We start from the raw sequence: 24,173 nt of genomic DNA, 5'->3' as shown, positions 1-24,173 counted from the left end.
ATGATAAATAAAGAGCAGGTTTTTCAGAAATGCCACCACTCACAGCCACACAGTTAATCTTGAGCTGCCAGAGCCAAACACAACATAACAACAAACTCACTCAAGAGTGTGGTATGTGCTTATCCTGAGGTCTGGTAAATTCCAGGGAGAGCAGTGACCCTTACACTGTAGGTAAGGATAAAGAAGGTAGAAAAGCATAAAGTGGATTTTTGTTACTGTAAACTGAACAGAGAACGTGGCCATAAGAAGCTGAAGTCACATGAGAAGACTAAAGGCACAATTTAGAGAAGACCACAGGGGAGAGAAGTGGTCCCCAGGAGATAGGAGAGAGATAGGCAATAAATAAGAACTAATGTCTTCCCTGCTGCTCCTCTCCTTTCCAACTGCGTGTGGAAGAGATGTGTAGGGCTGGGAACATTAACCACTGGTCCTTTATGGGATCACTCATGCAGGCAGAGGCCCCACTTTAACTGCACAAATTGGACTTTAGTAGTTCCTCCAGTTCCAAGGCCTGTTCTTGAGGCTCCAGTACCTTCATATACATCACAAATACTTTTCAGGGGAAGAACAAACTTGCCTAGTTCCTCCTAAAAGTCCTGCTCAAAAGTATGTCAGTGACACTGAGCTCCTTCAAGCCCAGTCAGAAAATAAACATCAAGAAAGGATTTTTCATTTCATTTAGTCATCCTAAATTGTTGTAAACCCAAGCCTGTACTGAGAAACCTTCTGCTCTGCCACATTTCATGGCTCCTTCAGAGCCAAACTTTGCTTACTGTGGTTTTTGCTGGATTGTGCCTTCTGAAAGTCCAACTGCAGCCACCTTGCTGCAAGCCTTTCAATCACAGAGAGCAAGCTTTATATCTGCAAGAGAAGCTGGGTCCCCCATTTGCTATTTCCCTCCAATTCAGCCACATTCTCAGAGACAGCAGTATGAATACCTGTCCTCCAACTCAAGCTACCCAGAAGAACAGGATTATGGAATGAATATGGAATCAGATATTCGAGGAATGGAATGTGAAGTCAGGTATGTAAGCACACCTCTGCATGCTAGCAAGGTGATGACATTCCTACATAGCTTGTTTTCAGGAGATAGTATTTGAACAAAGTCACCACTGTTTAATTAATCCACTCTCAAAAGATGATCAGTTAGTGTTTAAACGATGAATCTCTGAACAACTGGCTAAATAGCAATCACTGTGCACTAAACTTTTCTGAAAAAAATCTATACTGGCCCAATTAATAAAAAGAGAAAACTATGAAGTGACATAGAGTGACAAAAAAATAGTTAGATCAGCTAAACATGAGTGTTAGTTGGATGGGGACTGTCTCTGTGACAGCAAGATATGTAAGATACATACTCCATTTATCCCAGTTTACATTTTCTTGAAATAGGAATAATATTGGCTAGATCATGGGGCTATTAAATTTGCTTCCACTAGTTTGTCTGTTAATATTTTTCTGGCTCTTTCAAGGTGATGTGATAATTATTAGCAGAACATCTAATCAGGAATTTCATCACAGATTGTGAGTTTTCCTTCAAGATGGAGACATTAAAATGCACACAGAGCAACCAGAGGCTATTATTCTTCTAAAGAATTTTTCTTTTGCCCTCAAACAGAATAGTAAATGTGTTTTCCCAGCTTTAGTTACATAGTGTCTCCCATGTTTTATTTCACTAAAAATATCTTTTGAAGATCCTCTATTGGGAAAATACTCCAGACATAAAAGAAGTTCCCCCCTTGAGAATTGCTGCGATGAAATGCAAGCAAAATTAGATTATAGATTGCTCAGAAACAGAGTATACGTTCTCTGAATTTCTCTCTTGAATGTTTTCTGAACAAGACTCCCCCTCTTTGGAGAGAATGATGTGTGTGTTAAAAACCCCAGACACAACTGATGGCAGACATCTTCACACCGTATACCAAAAAATATTGCTAACTTACTGTAAGGTGGTACTACTTAGTTCCATATCTAACTACTGGAATGGGTTTTTCTTCCTTAATACTGTCTCAAATAAATTGGCAGTACTGAGCAGTCCCAAAAGCAAAGGTAATGCCACAGCTTATATACAACAAAAGAGATGGTTTGTCACCTGACTCTTTTCCATCCCTTCACAAACCTTCTGGTATTCCTTCTAAGCCCTGGGTGCTCTCAGTTGTTCCTTCACATGCCATGTGCCCCTGACATTCCCCTTCATTATAGCTTCAAGTGACTTCCATGTGCTGCTCTTTCTCCTGCTCCTTATAGACTCCTTCTGTGCCCTACAGGTACCTTTGCATGCCACAATGGAAATATCTGCATGGGGGATAAGGCACTTGGGTGTGCGGTGACTTGGGCAAACTTCTTGTGAAATCAAATTAATAATTTGCTTCTTTTGGTTTTTTATTTGACAGAGGTTTCATGTGACAATCCTGGTGCTGCTAGCTTATGTTCACAATTGTGTTGGACCACAAGAGTCCCTGGATGTACCTTTCTCTTGAAGGGTGAAAAAATGGTATCACCAAAGATACACTGCCTTAGGCACCAAAAGTAGACATTATTCACGGCAAACTGTTCGTGTTTGTGATCTAGCTCCACCCTTTATAAAAATAGATTTAAAACTGTAAACCACATTAACACTGAAATTACCAGTACTGGGAATGTGTCTTACAGCAAATGGGGATGAATGGGATAGTTCATTTCTTCAGACACTTATCAGACAGCAGAGGTTATTGCATTTTCTATATCACACACTTTGAAAAATCTGGAAATTTAAGGCATTATTAACCAGACTATCAGTAATCTAGAGAAGATGAAACCTTACAAATGTGATGTATAAACATAACCTAGCATACTTTTTCATACATACATGAATTTTGACTGTGGTGCCTAACAGGACTTTCTGGCCATTTAATCTCTTTTCCTTGGTTTTTTCATGCATACAGATTTTAGTTTCTCTCTCTTTTTTCCATCCGTGAACAAACATGAGTAAATGTCTTTGTGTGTCCAAGCATATGCAATAGTCCCTTTGGAAAGGGAGTGCTTTATCAATGATAACAGAACAGGAGTCTGCTTAATAATGCCTATGTGCATGCCTTGAGGTTAGAGTCTAAGCAAAGAAAACCCCTTTACATAATTTGTTTTATTTAGAAAGCCCAAAATAACCAATTTTTTTTTAGAAAAACCTGTCTGGAACCTCACCAGACAGGCTTCTCCTGAGACCACCTGATGAGTAAATCAGTGAGAAATGGAAATGCCTTCTTTATAGGACACAGATTCCCTTCTCAGAGCTTTTAGTGTTAACACCACATCAGGGCCATCAGCTTCCTCACACCTTCTGGTGCATATAACTCATTCCCCTGCCTGTCTGAACAGCAGACCCCACTATTCAGAGACTGGCTTTGCTGAACTTACATTTTCTGAATCTGCCTGCCCTCGTGCTGGTGAAAGAAGCAGCCTTTAATTTGCTCTCTTGGCTTCTTTATATTCAGCTGGCTCCAGAGATCCGCCCTCAGAGCCCACCAGGACACACGTCTGTCCAGCCTCCACCTCCTTCCCTTGGAGAGATTAAAACCAGCCCAGCAGCCTGCACCTCCCTCTCTGCTGAGTCCTGGTGCGGCAGGAGCAGCTGTCTGCACCCACTGCTGCACTCCTCTGTCGGACTAATGAGAGGGAAGCAGGCAGTGTGACGATACCCACTGAGTATTCACATGAGAGAAGTGAAGAAATCCAGCAGTGAAGATGAAAAGCCACTGGTAAGAGAACAAGCGGGATTTAGAGACATCTGTAAATAAGAGATTAGAACAGTGAAAGCTGTCCTTGCCAGCATTATATGAAGGGACTACCATAAAAAGAGCTTTATTGATGTGTTTTATTATAAGGCAAAAATAAAATGTTGTCGTGTAAAGAAATTGTCTTGTCAAAGAAATTGTCTTGTCAAATCTGTTAGTAAATCCTTAACTGTTTTTTTATACATTTAATATGCATGGCTTGGAGGAGAAATTTAATAACAAAACCTGTCAGAAACTATAGATTCATACTGGAGTTTTCTTTCTGTTTACAGGAAAATTACAGCTTTCTTTTACCTGTGTAGTTTTCTGTGGTCTTTCATCTCAGCCACCATCCAGCACCAATCAAGTAAGGAGACAGATTTTATCCACATTTTATCTTTGTGTAATTTTGAATGTCAAAAGAATTATCCTGTGTTTATTCAAAACTAAAATCCTCTGTAGCTAGCCATCACACGAAGCGAGAGCTGTCTATGAGCATTTATGGATGGATGGATGGATAGAAGGATGCATATGAAAAGCAGGGCAAAAACAAGAACTGTGTGTGTTGCTTTAAATTTGCTATTAGATGTACTTTTAAGGTAAGGATTAAAACCTGGATTTAGGTGGTAGGTACGGACACAAACCTTCCCCTGTCTTTCAGTGCTTCTAGTTAGACATTCTTCTGCTACATGTGGCAATAAACTGGTTCTACTTTATTTGCTGGGCATAAAATGTAAATGGCTGGATGTCAGCCATGTGCCTCATCAAAGAATATAGAATGAGGTCTTTTCTAAGGTGTAACATGTCAACCTGAATGTTCTCTTTAAGCCTATGTTGTCAGAAGGAAACCCACATTTAGGGTTGAGCCTTTGCAGCACACAAGAGGCTCTCTGTAGGTTAGAAAAGTTTCTCCTTCCAACTTCCACTCTTCATTCTTCCCTATCCACACTCTGCTAACATTTTCCAGATTGACTTGGTACTGGACTTGTACATGGCTCTTAAACTCTTCAAATAAATGCTTATTTTTCCTTCCTCCTTCCTTAAATCTGGGACTCTTGTAGGTCTTATGGTCACTACAAGTTTTTTTGACAAATAATATTCTGCAAAATTGGATTTTTAGATTTAGTTTCCTCAAACAAATTTCTTCTACTTTCTTGTTTGGGTAAACAAAAACAGTCTGTAAGTTCTTCTTGCCCCCACCCTACATTTCATGAATGTTCATTTTCTGATCAAATCTGGCACAGGGGAGAGTGGGAAAGTTTGAAATACCAGAGAAGATGGAAAAGATGCCAACAGATTCTCAACAACTTCTTTAGTTGGCATGAGGTTTGTTTAAGTTTCCTTGGGACTAGGGACACTGTTGATTTAGGAAACTGACCTTATTTTTTTTTTAAGTTTGCTTGATCCACCAAAAGTTACAACCCAAAATCTCGTTAAACAGCAGGCCTTCTTTAGCTACAACTGCTTCTCAACAGCTCTGCAAGAGAAGAATGCATTCACAACACTCTCATTTAAAGGCTTGAAAGAAAAAATCAAATAATATATCAAGTTACCATTTTTTATTTGGAGCTCTCTAGAAGCAGATGATTATTTTCTTAGACCTCTTTACTGAGTACAGTTTAAATTATTATATACTTCTAATTGTTATTACTTATAGCTCTATTTAATTAATAATAATCTTACAGTTGCTTCAGTTAATTTTCTAAGGTGATCTGAGCCAATGTGCAGGCACATACTTAGTAAATTCACTTCTTTTTTCAGGACTACCAGTTATTCTGGGTGCCAGCCACAGAATTGATATCTGCCCAACAATCAGGATTGGTCAAGATGACTTACCAGGCAAGTAGCACCCTGACTTTTTCAGGAAAAAGCTGTTGTTCAAAAAATTTATCAGGTTATATTCAGCTCTGTGACAGCACAATTCTCAAATTAAATTAAAATGAAATTTACATTATGGACATCTATATTTTTTTCTTGCAGGCTTTGACCTGATTTCTCAGTTCCAAATAGAAAAAGCTGCTTCCCAAGGAATTATCGAAAGAGTAGTGGGATCCACTTCTCTACAAGTGGCTTATAAATTGGGACCCAATGTAGACTTCAGGATACCAACCAGGTAATGCCTTCCTTGTTTGGCTTTAAAATATAGATATTTTGCAATCTTATTGTTTAAGGGGTAGATCTCCCACCAACTAGATCTAATTTGAAGCTTTTGGAAGGGGAAAGAGGAATTCAACTTTTTTTGTTTTTCATTGCCACCACCAGATCAGACTGATTCTGTAGCAGCAATTTCAGGGACTTCCACTTGCTTCTAACCAATGATATTACTCAGAGTGCCTCAAGATTTGCTGATACTAAGGGATTCACCTCTAGAAAGTCATGTCAGAAGCTGCTGATGACTTGAAATAGGAGGCAAAGAAAATGTAACAGGAGGAGAGGGAAGAAAGTTTTCTCAAAATATTGACACAAAGGGATCTTTCTGATCATGTGAGGCTTGCAGAGACAAGGTAGGATAATAACTCACTGATTCTGAGGTAAAGCTTTTTCGTTGTGTGCTTGGTTTAGGTAACAGGTACATGAATGTTCCTGGCTGATTTATGGTCATTTAAGATATAAAAGTTGAAAATTGTTATTTAGCATGTCACAGTGAATTTGTGATAGAAGTCAGGATTTAGGAATCTAATTGTGTTTGTGCTTTACAGGCCAGATTTGCTGCTGGTGAAGGAATAGAGACAGTACAGCAGGGTAGAGATGTCTTTGCCAAATTTAGGCAAGTCTGGATTCTGTTCCAGCACCTTATGTAATCAAGAATGCCTCAACTTAACAATTAACTGACAAGACTATTAACTGGACGATTGTTTCAGCTAGGAATGACTGGGTTGTGAAGTGTTTCTGTCTTACTCTGCCTATCACTGACAACTTTTCTTGCTGCAGTTCTCCCTGGCTCCTACCTTCATAGCCACCAGGTTAAGCTACTTTAGAGCTTTAGTGTTTGGTTTCTTTCAGTCCCAGACAGAAATCAGGGCTGCTAGTGCATGAGTGTGAATCCAAACACAGACAGCAAATGGGGTCATTGCTTCAGTAAAAGTTGGAGATTCTCAGATATAAGCAGCAATATTTTCACTTTCAAGAGAGTTTAGATTTATTGCTATAGATGGTTCTAATGAAATATGTGCTTGATATACAAAAGTTATCCCTGAACAAGCCTATATCAACCACCTTACTACAGCATCTGAGCTGACTCCTGCCATTGGGGTCGTTGGCCCAGGGAATGGATTAAGGTTTGAGTCCCAACCATGCTCTAATGCATCAGTGTGCTGCTCCTCTGTCACGGAGCCCGAGCTCGCTGCTCTGCTCCAGAGTTATTTTACAGCGTGGCCCTCTCAATGGGAGGGAAGAGGAGGGAAGGGGACGGGAGGGAAAGGGAGGGAGAGAAGGGGAGGGCAGTGCACGGGAGGACAGAGCTGCCCGGCCCGCCTCGGCTCCCGGAGCTGTCCGTGCCCGCGGTGCTGAAGCCGCATCCGCCGCGGGCCGGGGTGCTGTGGCCGGGGTGCTGTGGCCGGGGTGCTGTGGCCGGGATGCTGTGGCCGGGGCTCACACACAGGAGATCACCCTCCGGCTCCCGGCCTGTGCGCTCCTGCTTCATCGAGAGGTGGGGGAGCTAAAAATAGAGTGAGTTTTGGAAAAATGTCCAGCATGGATTTCCCAAGCTGGATGGCTGCTATAGCCCAAGTGCCATAGGAGCACTGGGGAGGGACCCTCATCAAACACGTTGGCAATGGGCAAATAATTTTTTAGGCTAACATATGATAATTATACTAAGGCAGAGGAGCCCATTTTAGAGTGGCTATATGGTATGGGAATGAGAGCTCAACTGGATGGGCATGGCTGAGCATTCAGTCTTTGATGTAGCAATAGCTTATGCCTTGAAAAACTCACAGAGCTTCCTTAAAATGCTACTGAGCTGTAGGTTGATCTTTCTGCTGCTTAGCATGCTTGCTCAGAAGTATATCCCAGAATGAACAGAAATGATTGCACGCAAGTCATAACTTAGCTTCTCCCATCATCCAAATAAATTCCCATTGGCCACCGCTTCTTCTAGAGTAAAGTCTGCTGAATGATCAATACAACATTCTCGATGTAATAATGGTGTGGTGTAATCATGGTGCAGTAACTTTGTGTGGAACAGCCATGACACATAGCTCTTTTTGCTGAACATGGTGAACCCATTATATTTCAATTTAATCTATGTACATGTTGTAGGTGTCCATCAGTTAGTAACTACTAAATTAATCCTGGTTTTTTGGATAATAATCATGTTTATTTTTAGCAGAAAACTAAAAAAAATATATTGGCACAAAGAAGTATGTTCATGATACATTTCTGACACGTACGAAAAGGGCTAGTTTTCTTTGTGCACTGGATGAAATCTTAAACCTTTGGCTTCACAAATGCAACTGTCACCACACACACACACACACACACACACACACAACATAGAGAGGACATTTACAAAGATTTATCAGTAAACTTGAAACATCCAGAGAATTTCAAAGGTCGATTTTCCATTTTTTTTTCCTTTGGGAATATTACTTTTCTGTGAAGTAGTGCTCCTCAAGCGCACATGCTTGAAGGTCTGGCTTTCCTACACAACCACCAAAGTTCTTCAGGTGCTTTTCCTTTCACATTGAGAGTAAGCTATCCTACACAGATATTGATGAGGATGCTGAAATAGAAAAGACAAAATACAGCTAAGAAGCTAATTAGGTCATAAGAGAATTAATTAGCTCAGAACTGGAAGTTTCTGAAGAATAAAGATCAGCTGAGGGTAATTAGTCCTAACAAATAGCTTCTGGTTAATGACTTAGGACAGATGCTTTTAAAAGTGCTGAGCTAAGTTTTTTTGTTATTGCTTGTTCAATTGCTTCTAGGTGGTATCTGCCAGGTCAGCTGTGATAACAGGCAGCTTCAGGAGATGCAGACACCAGTGTCTCCAGATTGAGCAAAAGAACCCTCAACCCTGGGCACATGGTACTGCAGTATCATGAGAATAGCCACAGCAATTTCCACAACCACCTCCAGTGGGTTGTGCTAACATTTCTAAAATCTTCATTTAGCAAGGACTAAGTTAATTCAGTGAGAAATGGAGCTCACCTGAGAAATTAACTCAAAGAAACAAATGTAATAAAATAAGCAGTTACTCTGTAGAATTTAAATAGGTACATAGTTGACCTTTTAACACACTCTTCTGCTCTTGATGTGATTTACCAAAATATGAATATTGATCTAATATCGATATCCAACTGAGATGGACAAAAACTCTGTAACAGTTTAGAGTTAGAAAGTGTATGTTTTATTTGGCGCCAGGCACTGCATGGGATAGCTCCCTAAGACGCAGGGCCCCGATACAAGCAAACACAAAGCTTTTTATTTACAAAAATTATGAATATCCAAAATACAAATGCATATTCATAACATTAACACCTCCCATTCTCCGCTTTGTATGGAAATGAGCTTAAATGTCATTAACCATGCGTAGTGTGTGTTCTGAATTGAGTCGGTGGTCTTGAATTGGTCCTAAAAAAGATGAAGTAACTCATCTTCCTCATTTTGACCTTTTTGCTTCTCTGACCTTTAACAATCCTAATTACTTTAGTGACCTCTAAGTTTCCTCTTGTGTGACTTTTGGATGGGTTCCCACAAAGGGAGGAAATTGGTAATTGTCCTTGTTCCCTACACCAACTTATCAATGTTTCTACTCCTCGTTCTAAGCACAGCTAAGCAAACATACAAATGACAGATCATCAGTTATTTGGTAATCAGTTATTAACATCTTAAAACCCATTTCAGGTCCAGCTCTCTTAACTACTTTAATTAACTCTGGCTGAGCTCAAATTCCTTCCTATTCTAACTAATTTCAACACAGCTAGCCTATAACTAAAATCTTTATGTTTCTTCTAAATCTATGTTTCAGATGAGTCCTGGGGTCGGTGGGATGGGTCAGGGCTTTCCTCACCATAGTCAGATGACTTACCTTGTTTGTATTATAGCCTGGGTAGGACTCAGCTTTGAAATCTCAAAGAAATCTTCCTGGTAAGTATTCAAGATATGGGATTAGTGAGAGTCTTAGGTATTTATGAAAAAGATTAAAAGCAATAGAAGTGTTTCAGAAGTTCCCCTAGATGAACTGCAAATGTTTCAAACTTCCAACCTTCCAATACTTAAAAAATTTAGGCAAATATTCAAATATCTGATAAAAAAAGAATGACCTAGCCTTGTATTCTTAAAACAACTAAAGCAGTTAATAATAGTGTGAGTACACAAGGAAGGCAGGACTGGAATGCTTTCTCACAGAGTTAAGATAAAAAACTAAATTAAATAAAAATCTCTGATGGCTTATATGCCTAAAAATTTTAAGCGGATAGGAAATGGTTCAGGAATAAATCTGAATTTTGGGCTTGAAATATGTTTCCATGTTAACTCTTTCTTTGCTCATTTACCTGAATCTGAATTTATAATTGCTTGATTCTCTTCCATAAATCAGTGGAATTGGAAACAACTATGTTAAAAATAATTTCCAGAAATAATTTGAGTGCTTATACAGCTATCAGCTGTTCAATAAAGTTACGAAGTCCATCACTCTTCACTTGACAGTGAGATGGAGGAATAGCTTCTCTACAATTGTTTATTTAAATATCATGCTAAATTTGCCATGGTTTCCAAATATTTAGCATTTTAAGTTGCTGACTTCAGAAGGGTTTTGCCTATATAAGGATTAGAGGCTTTGGAAAGAACTGTGTTCTGAAACACACTGAAACCGCTAAAGAATCATTACTGTTGGAGTAACTGAGATGAGAATCTGTCTCTGCTTTACTTGTAGAATTATAAGTATAAATTTTACACAGCAACAGTCCCCAACAGAGTACCTTTCTGGTGGTGGGTCATGCTTCAACCTGTTGAGTCATGTTACTGACACTGAGTCTTCAGTCTAAAGGCAGCAGTTCTTCTGATTGGTTGCTAACATTTTTAAAAAATGTACATAATTACCCATGTTTGTGCACTGACTTTTTATCTTTAGTTTGATATACATTTCTTATAATTTAGTTTTCTCTTAACAATTTCAGAAGCTCTTACATTATTTCTCTTTGCATATCTCTTGAAAAAGTGATTTCTTTCCTATATTAATGTCTGAAAAAAGAAGGAGAGCCCATATAATGTCTTGAAAAGTACTAAGTCTATAGCTAAATGTGGTGCAAAGAATTCATTTGCCAATCTGGTATAAACAATCTTCTAATCAAAAAGAAAGTTTACATACTAGGGTTTTCTTGTTTCTTTTGTTGTTTTGGTTTTTTGGAAGTACAGTTTTGTCAGCTGAGGTGGGATGAGAATGTGTGTGATAGTTTAACCAGTATTGCCATGACAGCAAAACTCTGTGCAGAGAAAGACTGAAAACCTCTTCACAGAGGATCTGGAATTAGTACTGCTTCTTTTAGGCTTGGTGTATCAGATCCCGTGGAGTCATTGAACTTAACAGAGAAAGTTGAATGTCGCAAGGAGGCTTTTTAAAGATTGCCTAACAATACTGCCTTCAGTGTGATAGTAGAAAAACCAGCTCTTCTGCAAGAACAAATGAGATTCAGCAACTGAAGAGATAAATGACCTAGCTGAGCTAAGGTTTTAGCAGTAAAGGAGGTTGAATTACTTTTAAAAGAGATATTATAGAGGAAGGACACAAAGGGTGATAAAAGATGTGCTGAACTGGATCAGAAGCTTAGTAAGAGTGAAGGTATGTCTGGATAGGGAGAAGAAATATCTTCCTGTAGCAGAAAAGAATATATATGCTTATTGTGTAGGCCAGAAACCTAACACAAGGAGGGATAGAGGACAGTAAAAACTGAAAAGTGCTCAGAACCCAGGGAAAGCTACAATATCCACACGTTAACATTTGCATTTGAGATGGCAAGATACAAACTGAAAATAAATGATGACAGACCACAAGGAGTTAGATAAAATCCTATCAAGCAAAACCAGCTGGGGCAGCTACTTCATTCTCAGTCAAAAGGAACACAATTCAGAGCAAATCACAGGCAGATTAAAGATACTGGCAAGGAACCCACTCTTCCAACTTTGGAAGTCCCCACACCTTATATAATGAGCTAAACTTTCCAGCTGAACATTCCCCCTCCTTATACCCTAGCTCTCAGGTGTATGCAAGGGCTCGCGGGAAAAGGAGGAACACCGACAGTGCGGGTACTTTATTTGTAAGGTGAAGCTGCTGCTGCCGCTGCCAGGCTCGCTCTGTCCTCGCTGAAATCTGCTGAGGCTGTGCCGCTGCCTGCTGGAACACAGCTGCACTACAGCTTGGAACACCGCAAACTGGAGAGATTGCTTCTGGAAGTACTCTTTTTCTAATAGTCATCAAGCTTACAAAATAAGAGCTAACTTACTCCATTTCTCTGTTTCCCACCCCGTCCCCCATAGCCTAAGTCCTGAGATTCACTAATGCTAAATATCTGCTGAGATAGGATTGATCTGCCACTCAAAAATAATCTTTGTTCAAAATGTCTACTTGTTTGAGAAGTTATTCCAATGAAATCTGGGACAAAATAGCTCTGCATATCTTCATGCTTAAGAAATTTATTCAAAGTTATTAATAAATATGGGTAGACGGCAAACAATGTATTGATGTCAACTGGATATGACACTAGAGTTTCATGATCCATAGAAGATGGAAAGGCCTATTTCTTAAATATTGTACTAGATTCAGTGATATATTTGAAACAAAAAATGACATTGCTGTTTTGCAGAGTGACACAGCCAGTGCTATCTGTGTTTCTAAAGCTCACCTTGCAGGAGTTGCTAACATACAAGATGTTCTATATGTGGCAGATCTGTTCCCTTCTGCTTGTAGCCTTGTGGTTGAGTGTCACAGGACATAATACACTTTGAGTGTGGGTTCTCACCACGTGCATATCGGTCAACGAATGATTTGTTGAATGATTTCTGCTGAAGTGATAACTAACACCTTAACAAAATGGTTATTGGCAGGCTGAACAAGAAAATGCGTTTGAAAAATACATTCTTGTGCCTTCTAAATCAAATCAGATCTGCACTTTCTCCCTGGTCACTGTAAAGTCATACTATGTTGACTGATTTTGTAAATCTAACAGTGGGAAATAGGATAATTGTAGGAGGTACTTTCTATATCTGAAGTAGGAGTTTGTTGTTGTTCCATCCATTACTCTTAGGAAGGGTTATCATAAAAACTGTAAAACATTGGAAGAACCCACACTTCTGAACCAGTTCTTTTGCCATTAGTAACACCCTGCTTTGGGGCTCAGCATGCAGAGGAGCATTGATAAAAGAATGGTTGAGATATAATTCTACTGAGTAATGGCTTCTCATTACTCTGTGGTGATATGTGGAGCTTTTCAGAGCTAATACAGAACAAATGTACTGTATTTTAATCCTACACAGTGCCATATATTCCAACGGATTGCCTGATGAATATTCCTTTCTAACTACTTTTCGGATGACTGGGGCCACACTTCAGAAATATTGGACCATTTGGCAGATTCAGGATTCTTCAGGAAAAGAACAAGTTGGAGTGAATCTCAACGGTCAAGTGAAAAGTGTTGAGTTTTCTTATAAAGGAGCAGATGGAAGACACCAAACGGCATCATTTTTGCATCTGCCTTTCTTGTTTGACTCCCAATGGCACAAGCTTATGATAATCGTGGAAGCAAACAGTGTCACACTTTTTATTGACTGTATTAAAATAGAATCCTTAAACATAAAACCAAAAGGGAAAATCAACACTGATGGCTTTGCTGTGCTTGGAAAACTTAAAAATAATCCTCAAATTTCAGTTCCGGTAAGTTCCAAAATCTTTTATTTCTGCAAAAATTGTTTTACATTAAATGTGGGGTTTTGTTTTGTGAAATGCATGTTTAAATTATTTCTGAAAGCAGAAATGGCAGAAAATAACCACTCCTTGGCAGGTAAGTACTAGCTGTGCTTTTTTAATTTTGCACATATATATTTATACCTTGCAAATTAAGAGATGACCCAGGTTATGTCTAAGTTTCAATAATGAAAATTCTTAGACATCCTTGTATTTGTTACAACAACTTTGAAATAAAAGATTGAAGTGAGACATAATTTTAAACTATATCTCACACTGCAAAAAAAATGTGGACAAAGGTTAACCAGTGTTGTGTAAACCTGAAAGGGAAAACATTGCAAAAAGAAACCAAAACCATATCATGTTTCATCACCTCTGTATGTTTAGTTACTGTATTACATTTCAGTTTTAATTGAGAATGCCAGCAGAAAGCTGCCCCATGCGTCTGTAGGGATCTATCCAGCATGCTGTTATAGATGTGGATTAGGAAATTTCAATAGCTGAAGTTATACTAATTCTGTTGAAAACAAGAGTTAGTCTTTGAAAATGTCATTCAAAAATAATCCACTGGAGCTGATAATGTGACTATTAGCATAATACAAATTAGCATATGTATCTTAGCTTTGCTAACTCTGAGGAATACTGATGGATGAATGGATAGGTGGGATGATGAAAACATTACACATTACACATATCCTATGCATGTTACTAGGGTGAAAAAAATCCTATGCCAATACTGTTTTCCTCCTTGGAAAGATACTTAGATTAAAGGCAGAGAAAGCTATAGGTATTAATGCAATAGTTTTACAGCACCTGACATACAATGCTAGAGCAAACCGTGCCCTCAAGTTAGACACAGAGTCATCCCTTTAAAAATTAGAGCATTCCTGTTGCCTGTTGAAGTAGTGATTCCAAATGGCAGCTGAGAAATGAGGAGAGAGATGTGGTATCAAGGCCTTCTGCTGGTACTCTGGCTGACCTTTGGCAAGGATTAAAGAAGTGAGGAAAAGAAGAAGAGCAATGTGGAATCTTATCCTCTTTCCTCCCCAGCCTCTGTTTTGCAGAGACTTGCTCTTTTCAGCAAGGTATACAAATGAGCAACATTGATCACCCAGGGCTCTTCAGGCATCTGGTGGGGAAAAGTGTCTGCCATTAAGTTCTGCCTTGCCTAAGACTGTACATCATTAGGCACCAGTGTGGAGCTATGTTAACTTCAGGACAACCTCCTTTAAGGATGAAAGAACAAAATGGAATTAAATAATTTTTACAATTCACCATTTGTTATGCAAAATACTTGTTTATAACTTTAGCATGTTTCTGGGAAGATTCAGTCATATGAATGTATTTTATGAAAAAAAGTTAAATCTTTGCATGAGTTAGGCCTTAAAACAGGGGTATCATGCACACTTCTTGACAAAAAGAATAATGAAGCCCTGGAACAAATTATCAGGGAAGACAGAAAGTAAGCATGACACTATATTCTTAAACTGAGTTTGTATGTCTAAAAATACACTTTATTTTTAGACAGAACTGACTTAGGACTCACTAGATTGAGTTGCATTGCCTGTGCTGGGAAGCCCAAAATGACAATGGGAGTGGTTCAACCTGATATTACAAAAATGTAGATTTATGAACCCCATATCCTCTGAAATGATGATAAAGGAATTACATAGTCAGATGGACTAGTAATTTTAAAATGTCTACTTATATTGCAGAAGTTTCTGTTTTAACCTGTGTATTTTATTTAGCTTTAAATTGACTAAAAAAATCTGTGTTTTGGGATATTCTAGTAAGTTGCTTGATTATAAGCTTAAATATCTCAACAGTCTTGCTTATTTAATATGCCCTAGGCACAGCTTTTGATTTACTCCAAGGCGTTGTTAAAGTGTATTACTTCCAGTTGTAGAATTTTAAAAGGACATCAATTATGTGTTTCCTATTCTTTTTTGTAGCATTCTGTGAGGGCCCTATTTATTTTGCAGAATAGGTCAACTTCTCATAGGTGCACTGTAATACAAATAATTTTAAAAGGGATTCTTTATTGCTTGTTATTACTATGATTGCCTAGGAGAATAATAGATACTGTTCCATTAGAAACTGCATCTTGCCTTTCGGCCTTTACAAAGATTTATTCCAGGATTTCTGGAATGCTTTATGGAGGGCAAATTTTTATACAGATTCAAAGCTGCATTTTATCTTTTCTTTTTTAGATAAAAGTATCTAATATTTTTATATTTTTATCTAAAAGTAATTAGTACGATCCATTATAAACGCTAAGCAATATGAGATACAGCATCGTTTCAAAACTGAAAAGGAACTTACTTCCTAGCTTACATGTTTTTTATAGGAAGGTAAGGGAATTAATTTCTTACTGCTCAAATTATAACTTCTGTGAGATGATATAATTGCCTTATTTCCTGTGATTCAGAGGCATTACCATGGTTTTCTCATATTAGACACTAAACATTTTGCTAGATGTGACTCAGGGTCATTATTTAGTTGACATTTAATGCTGCTAACTAGCTCAGGGAAGCTACGTGACTTGTAACATCTAAGAGGAAGCTGCTTGTCAATATTTGTTTAACAGGGATTAATTTACACTATAGAACAGATTGTGTCTGTGTACTGTAAAAAGTCACATCTTGGTTTTTTTCACCCCGTGAAATCTCACATTCAGAAGGCTGAACCCTCGCTATGGAAAAACAAATAACACCAGAATTGACTGTAATGTTCAAAGGCTTTGAAAAAAGGTGGAAGGAAAATGAAGCTCTAAAAACCTATTTCAGAGATGTTGAAAAATGGATAAAACATGTTTAAAATAGCTCCGGAATGAGAAGCATTTAAATATACGTAGTTTATTCTTGGTCACTTAACAAATGTACAAACAGTTGATAGCAGACCTCTCTTAGAAGAAACACAGATATCCTTGACAAAGCATTATAAAAAATCTCCAAGTGAAAAATTGCTTAGTTGAGTTGTACTTCCCCAGGAGGGATAACTTCCCCTGAATAATCACCAAGCCAGCAAGAGCCCAGTGGGGTACAAGGAGCCAGATCTCCCAGGGGAGACCTACAACTGTGCTCTGAGGGTCATGGTTTTCCTTAAAGCCTGTGATACTGCTAAATGCATCCCCGTGACTAATTTTATACTGAAAATGCTACCCCACATATTTAGGTCTCATTTGCATCTTACTTAACCTTCACCTCTCTCAACTAAAGCACTAATAAGAAAACTGAATTATGTGGTTGATATCAAGAGGTGCCAAGCTTGTGGGCATTTGCAGGATTTTTTGTAGAACTTAAGAGGACAAAACAGTGAACAGACAGACACAGTTAATTATATCTGTGCTGGCTAAGAAATTAAGATGAAACAGAAATCCTGTAGGAAACCTGCAAAATGTATGTCAGGAATATTGACCTGTGGGTCTTAAACATTCATTGTAGTTTAACTCCAGGTAGCAGCTAAGCCCCACACAGCCACTTGCCCACTCTACCCCATGGTGGGATGAGGATTGGAAAAATGAAAGTAAGGAAACTTGTGGATCAAGATAAAGACACTTTAATAGGTAAAGCTCAAGCTACGCACACAAGAAAAGCAAAACAAGGAATTAATTCACCACTTTCCTATGGCAGGCAGGTGTTCAGCCATCTCCAGGAAAGCAGGGCTCCATCACATGTAACAGTGACTTGGGAAGACACACACTATCACTTCAAACTCCCCCCTCCCCTTTCCTTCTATTCTCAATTCTGTGCATGACACTGTATGGTTTGGGATATCACTTTAGTCAGTTGGGATCACCTGTCCTGGCTGTGTCCCCTCCCAAGTCCTTGTGCACTCCCCAGCTGGGGGGGTGAGGTCAGGAGCAGAAAAGGCCTTGACTCTGTCCGAGCACTGCTCAACAATAACTAAAAGATCCCTGTGCCATCAACACTGCTCCCAGCACAAATCCAGAACACAGCCCCATACCAGCTACTGTGAAGAAAATTAGCTCTACCCCAGGCAAAACCAGCACACCACCTTTGGGTTTAAAAGGTTATATGTCAATATCTTTGCTTATGATTACTGCCCAAATTATCTGAGGTTCATTTCTGTTAACTTTGTGCCTGTACTTAGTCCTTAATAACACTGCATATTGATATCAATAGAATACCTACATGAGACATCTTCAAAATAGTGGCATCCTTTAAATCAGCTTAACATAATCAACAAGATCATTGTGACACACTGGCATGGGAAAAGATACCTTGACATCAAATCTAGAACATTATTTCCCCTTCTCTCACCTCTCCTAAATCAGTGGGAAGCCAGTCACACCTTTTACTGCCTTGCCAACAGAAGAGTTTTATTTTTCATTTTTAAAAAGTCAGGTTTCATATCAGCTTTTGTTTTATATAGCCTCAAGACAGATAGTGTTAACTTTCTCCTTTTCATAGCTGGTACAGTGCTGTATTTTGGATTTAGTGTGAGAATAATGTTGACAACTTACTCCTGTTTTGGCTGTTGCTATTGTATGGCTGCCTTATAATATTAAATTAGTATTAGTTTTTTTATATGTATATTATGGCACTTAATTGGCTATTATTATGAAGGTTTGAAAATGAGAAGTGGATAAAGGAGGGGAAGAATTGACTCACAGATGGTGGTGTCAGGTAACAGGTAAAAGAAACAAGGGTACCACTTCTGTTGTGCTCCAGTGTCAGCACTCTGGAAACTGTGGTGACTGCAAAGCAAACAGAACAGCAGAGATGTGATAGAGAGGATTTCAGGAGTGGCAGCGCTGAAGTGAGGAAGGTGAAGGCCAAAAAGAAAAAGTAGCAACTTTTCAACTTTTGGATATGTGGCGTCTTGCAGAGATTTTAAAGGACTTCAGATTCAAAGCATTTAGTAGTTCTAGCAGTCAGTAAGCAAACAAGTCAATTTAAGGATGGTGGCCAGTCTGCCTCCTGCATCAGTTATGCGTTGGGACCGAAGAGCACAATGAGGTATCCCATAGAAGGCAGCCAGGAAGCACCGAGATATCATTTTGTGAGAGTGGTGGTGGGGAGCTTCTTTAGTCCATGGAATAAGGAGAAAGGCTTAGGGAGGCAAAGAAATGAGAACTGAAAGACTCTGGACACTCACTCCTACTTTCTGCTTCTCAGGAAAAACCAGAACCCTGATTTATATTGTAACAAGAAAAAAAAAACCAACCCTCCAAAACTTTCTTTTCCCCCAACTCCTTAGCCATCCATAATAAAAAGAAAGGAATAGAAGCCTCTGAATGTTATCATCAAACTGAAAAATCTCTGGATAAACCACTCAGTGGTACAAAAGCCAGGCTGATGCAATGTGTAATGTGAAAGAAAAACAACACAAGACTTTAAAACTGAGATACAATAAATACACACAATTTAATATGCTTTTGGTACTTAAAATTCCACGTGATGCATTATATATCAATGGATATACTTCTGAAGTTCTATGTTCAATTTGGTAACTTTCAGCAGCCGGGTTGTTTTCTGACCTATATAGCACATCAAGCGAGTTGTGGTGGCAGCTTCTGAAAAGGAGTTTACCTTAATCTTGTGTTGTTTCCCAGTACCAAATAGTAAAGTTTGAAGAAGATGTGAAATTTCACAGAAGTATATTACTCAGTTGCAATCTGTCACTAGTGTGCGTGCGAACCTGTAGGGGAAAAACTTTTTGTATGTCTAATGAAACAACAATACAGTGTGTGGAAAAATGACAGCGCTTATAAAGAATATGTAAAAAATGACACCCAACGAATCTGTCTTTCTCTTTAAATCCCTCGGCCGGTTTATGCCCTCTCTTTAAGAGACCTCCACAGTTAGGGGTGGGGGAGTGCAGGGCGAAGACTGCTCCACCTGTAGCTATTGACATTAAATACCTAGCGTTTAACCCTCTCCGTAGAGTGCCAGTATTCCTCCTCTTACACTTGGCCAGAGTGACCCCCTGACCCGAATTCACATGATCTTTATCTCCTTTGCCAGTTCGAGATCCAGTGGATGGTGATTCACTGCGACCCCCTGCGACCCCAGCGCGAAGGCTGCGGCGAGCTGCCGGCTCGGGTGAGCGCCCTGCCCTGCCCTGTGCTGCCCTGTCCACCGCTGCAGCCCACGAGAGTCTTGTTTTTTCTCCCCCCTCCTGGCCGGAGATACTCTTTTTTACCATACCTGCCTGGTATTCTGTGCTTTTAGAAATCCAACCCCCCAGAGCAGCACGAGCAGCCGCAGCCTCATTTTAACCCTTCCGTGCCTTGCTTTCTGCCTCGCCCCTGGCGGGCTGCTCGGCTGGGACCCCTGCGGGCGCTGTGCCTCGCAGGCAGAGGCGCTGTCGCGGCCGCCCCCGGCACCGCCGCCGCACCGGGCGCCTGGCGGCGGGAGACCCGCGGGCGCGGCGGGGTCGGTGTCCGGCCCACCAGCAGCAGGGCAAAGGGTTAAGGTGCTGCTAGCACTCCGTCCTCGCCTGCCCGGCCGCCAACCTTCCTCCAATCCCCGCGACCCTGCCCAGGGCCGGGCCGCAGCCGGGAGGGGCTCCGGCCGCGCTCACCTTTCGCCCGCCCGCCCCGGCAGCCGCAGGCTTCTCCCTCCGTCCATGGCCCGCCGCCTCCTGCCCCTGGCGCTTTTCCTTCAGGCGCTTTGCCTCGGCCTGGCTCAAGTACGTTTGTTCTGACTTTGGCTCTCGTGTTTTTTTTTTTTTTTTTTTTTTTTTTTTTTTTTTTTTTTTTTTTTTGTTTGTTTGTTTGTTTTGTTTTGTTCTCCCCCTCGCAGATAACCCAGACGGGAATCGAGGTAAGTGCGAGAGAGGGGACGGAGCTCGGGGTGCTGGTGCAGAGGGACCGAAGGCTGCTCTGCCGTGCCCTGGCACCCACCGCCGGAGGGTGTTTGTCCCACTGTCCCCCCCAGTAGCTGTGGGTGACGCTGCAGAGGCGAGCTGGCCGCGGGGCGGTGGTACCGTGTGTGTGCCTACCTGGTGAGCACAGGGCAGGTGACATCGGCCGCGCTTGAGCTCCAGATACAATACCGCTGGACGGAATATTTCTGGGAAGTCTGGTGTGTGGAGGAAAAGTGTCCAGAGCAGCAGTGCTGTGGGGAGCGAGGGACCAGGCTCAGGGCTCGGGGCAGCCTCCTGCTCACAGAGCCCCGTTATGGGGCCGCGGGCCGAGCTGGCTCCAAGAACAGAGCCCCCCATTATAGGCTCGGAGACCTGTAACAGCCTTTCCCCGAGTTTCCACAGGCTGGCGGCTCCTGCTGCCTCCCCTCGGGAGCCTGGTGCTTTGAGAAAGTGCCTCTGTAGATGTTAATGTAATCCTGAGGAACCAGGGAAAACTGCTGAGCCTGTCAGTGAAGCAGGGAAAGGGTTGTTTTAAATTTTCTTTGCTAGTATGAACTCTGAGGAAGATTGTTTCCTTTGTGTTGGCTGAATGAGTAATTAGTGTAGTGAATTTCGGTGTTTGATTCTCAAAGATCACTTTTATTTCTGCCATCCTGTCATTGCCATGCGGCATTCAGAACCTGCTGGGTGGGGAGTGGAACCCACCTGGCCCTGCCAGCACTGTGGGCACTGAAGAGTGGCTGGGCCCAGGGAGGGGGGTTTAACACCTTCCCCATTCCCTTGGTGAGGGCAGTGTTGCCAGTCCTCATAGTGACAGTCAAAATAGGATATAGGGCCTGTGATACACATGGGGTGAGGATGCAGCTCCTTCTCACAGCTGTGACCTCCTGACTAACCCATAGCCTCTAACTGTGCTGGTCCCCCAGACTGGCTTGTGACTTGCCAGGCTCTAATTGCTCCTTTTTTTTACTCCTTGTCAGAGAGGTCCCCCTGGTCCACCAGGCCCCCCAGGTCCACCAGGGCCACCAGGAGTTCCCGGTATTGATGGCATTGATGTAAGTGTTTCCCATGGCCTGCCTAGGAAAGAGGAAATGCCTTGAGGTGTGTCTGTGTTGTCTGTCAGCATTTGATCCTGAGGATCTTGAATTTGGCTGCAGATACATGAAGGAAATGATGGGTCTCATACTCTGTAGTGGGCTGAAGTGAGAGCAGAAAGCAGCTTTTTCAGATTGTCTTTGGTATAGAAAACTCAGGATTATTTATTTTATGTAATCAGCATCATATGCTGTGATTATCTGCCATAATGGGGTGTAGGGGTTTTATAAATTTAATCTCAAAAGGGATTACGTAGAATCACTCATACTAAATCGTGGTAAGGACTTTTGGCGTTATTCCTGATAGGAACTACTACGTGTGTTCCCTTGATTCCTGTCAAAGTTTCTGTGATGATTTATGTTAGCCTGTAATAGAAATGATATAGATTTAATATTAATTTGTACAATAAGAGTCAGTTCAGGGTTATTTCTGATAATCTGTAAATCAGTGATTTTCATGAAGGACGATTGTTGTAGTTCTGACTAATACCTTCCTTTTCATATCTTGGTAGGGGGAGAGAGGCCCGAAGGGCCCCCCTGGTCCACCGGTAAGTGATTTCAGCTACTTTGCATTTGCTTCTGTGGGAGAAGAAGTTTTGAGTTTTGTTTCTGCTCCCCTCTGTGAAACATACTTAACTGTCCCTTTAAATCTTGTAGGGTCCAGATGGGGATGCAGGCAAACCAGGATCCCCTGGGCTGCCTGGAGAGCCAGGAGCTGATGTGAGTACACTTGATTTTCTAGAATTTTCTTTATTTTTTTCTTTTTTCTTTTTTTTTCTTTTTTTTCCAAGAGTAAATAAATAAAGCACAAGGGCTGTCGGTGCTGCCACCTGGCCCTGGAGAGGGCGCTGGGCAGTGGTCTGAGGGAGGACTAGTGCTGCCGCCTCTGGAAGCCACCTCTGGTCGCAGGGCAGGGCAGCAAGGGCATGAGGAGGGTCTGCTGATGCATCTTCCTGTCCCGTGGAAAATAATAGAGAAGATCAAAATTTCAACATCATCTACTGTTGATGGCCTGTTAGGTCATACCTCCTGAATAAATTTGTAGTGATAAAAATGCCTTCAAACATTTTTGGGAAACTTCGTATTTCTCTCTCTTGAGACCACTGTTAGAAAGCATTTCTTGTTATGAATCAAGATTGTTGCATTAGTACTTAGATGTTATGCCAGGAGGTAGGCAATTTTATGTTTAATTTGCATAAGCTTTTAAAATTTTAAATATTTAAAATATCAAAAATGAAGATTATATGCAATAAACCAGTGTATCGGGGGTATTGCAAATTATATAAATGAAAAAGCCTAGTATCTATTTAAGGTTGCAATGCTGTTAGAGGTTAATATTTAATTTGCTTTTGGGAAGAGATTTAGTAGACATGGAGTTGGAAGAGTCTTCAATTAAACTGCTCAAATGTTGTATCTGTAAGAGGAAATGGGCTTTGTGAGTGACGTCTCATACCACTTCACTTTTTCCTAGAAACCATACAGGCCCACAAACCATCTGTACAGGTCAACACCCTATAAGCAGCTCTTTAAAAATCATTGCCTCTTACAATTTTCATTTAGGGCATAGTTCTATTTTCCTTGCCAAAATTCATGGGCACACAATCATGTGAAACAGAATGCACTAAACTCAGGTCAGCTTTTGGTATCTGTTCACACTTGTATATTTCCTCATATTAATGGATGAGTGAAAATGTAATACTAGAGTACAGTCTTTTGAAATATTGAACCTTTTTCATTTTCCCTTGAGGAAAAACTGTGAGACCTTATTGTACTTTCACTGTGCCTTCAACTTTTAATTGGGGTTTTAGATGTATAATGCCTTCTGTGTTTAATTGGTGAGGCAGTTCTGATTTTTCAATCTCATTTTATTTCAAAAATTATTTCAGTGTCAGGTTTAATAGACTGTGAAAAGGTACTGTACAGTAATTACTTGTAATGATCATGTAAGGTTTCAAAATCAAATTGTCGGAACAATTGTGCGAACACTGAATTGCTGGAAATGTACCAAAAAAAGTGGAAGTGTACCAAAAAAATGAAAGTATTAGATAAACATAAAAGAAAAGCATTTATCTGGAATAACAAAAAAAAAAAAAAAGTGTTAATACCTGGAAATTTCTAAGCCATATAAGCTGACTATAAAATTGGAAACAAAAGGAAAAATAAGAACTCAAAATAAATTCCTGGCTATAATATCATGATTGGTTTTTAATTTTAGTCAGATAGACAAGTTCAGAGGGTAAATTTAAATCCAGCCTGGCAGCTTTGTGGGGTTTTGTTTGTTTGTGTTTTTTTGTTGTTGTTGTCAATGAAACTTTTATTTGAAATGGACAACACTGACAGTTTTTGTTTTTAACCTTAGCCATGAAATAAATTCATCAATCTCCCGTTAAGAGGAAATAAGATCATGTGAGATCACGTGTTTAATTTGTGATTTAACTGAGTAATTCTTGGAGATACATAGCACAGGCGCTGATGTTTGTCACCAGAAGCTAGTACTTTGAACTTGTACAGTTCTATCTGTACATGTAAATAAATATTTTGCTTGCAAGTCTCCTGCAGTTACTAATTTCATTTAATAGCTTCATTCCTCTGTGT

At 40.2% G+C, this 24,173-nt stretch overlaps 1 protein-coding gene across 2 annotated transcripts in view; it reads left to right on the top strand.

Moving 5' to 3' along the window:
- Positions 1-3,524: 3,524 nt before the first annotated feature.
- Positions 3,525-24,173, top strand: part of COL9A1 (collagen type IX alpha 1 chain) — a 66,798-nt gene continuing 46,149 nt past the window's right edge. The window contains exons 1-10 of one of the 2 annotated variants that reach the window (XM_032104744.1): positions 3,525-3,734; positions 4,043-4,116; positions 5,511-5,588; positions 5,730-5,862; positions 13,224-13,620; positions 19,641-19,718; positions 20,421-20,441; positions 21,465-21,539; positions 22,091-22,126; positions 22,236-22,298. In XM_032104744.1, coding sequence (XP_031960635.1) covers positions 3,721-3,734; positions 4,043-4,116; positions 5,511-5,588; positions 5,730-5,862; positions 13,224-13,620; positions 19,641-19,718; positions 20,421-20,441; positions 21,465-21,539; positions 22,091-22,126; positions 22,236-22,298 — 969 coding nt within the window. In that variant the 5' untranslated portion in view covers positions 3,525-3,720. The other variant, XM_032104745.1, reaches the window with a different exon arrangement.

Source organism: Corvus moneduloides, chromosome 3 (genome assembly GCF_009650955.1).
Source record: "Corvus moneduloides isolate bCorMon1 chromosome 3, bCorMon1.pri, whole genome shotgun sequence".
NCBI classification, from domain to species: Eukaryota; Metazoa; Chordata; class Aves; order Passeriformes; family Corvidae; genus Corvus; species Corvus moneduloides.
The sequence above is the reverse complement of the archived record's forward strand: the minus strand, read 5'-3'. Positions and strand labels throughout refer to the sequence as shown.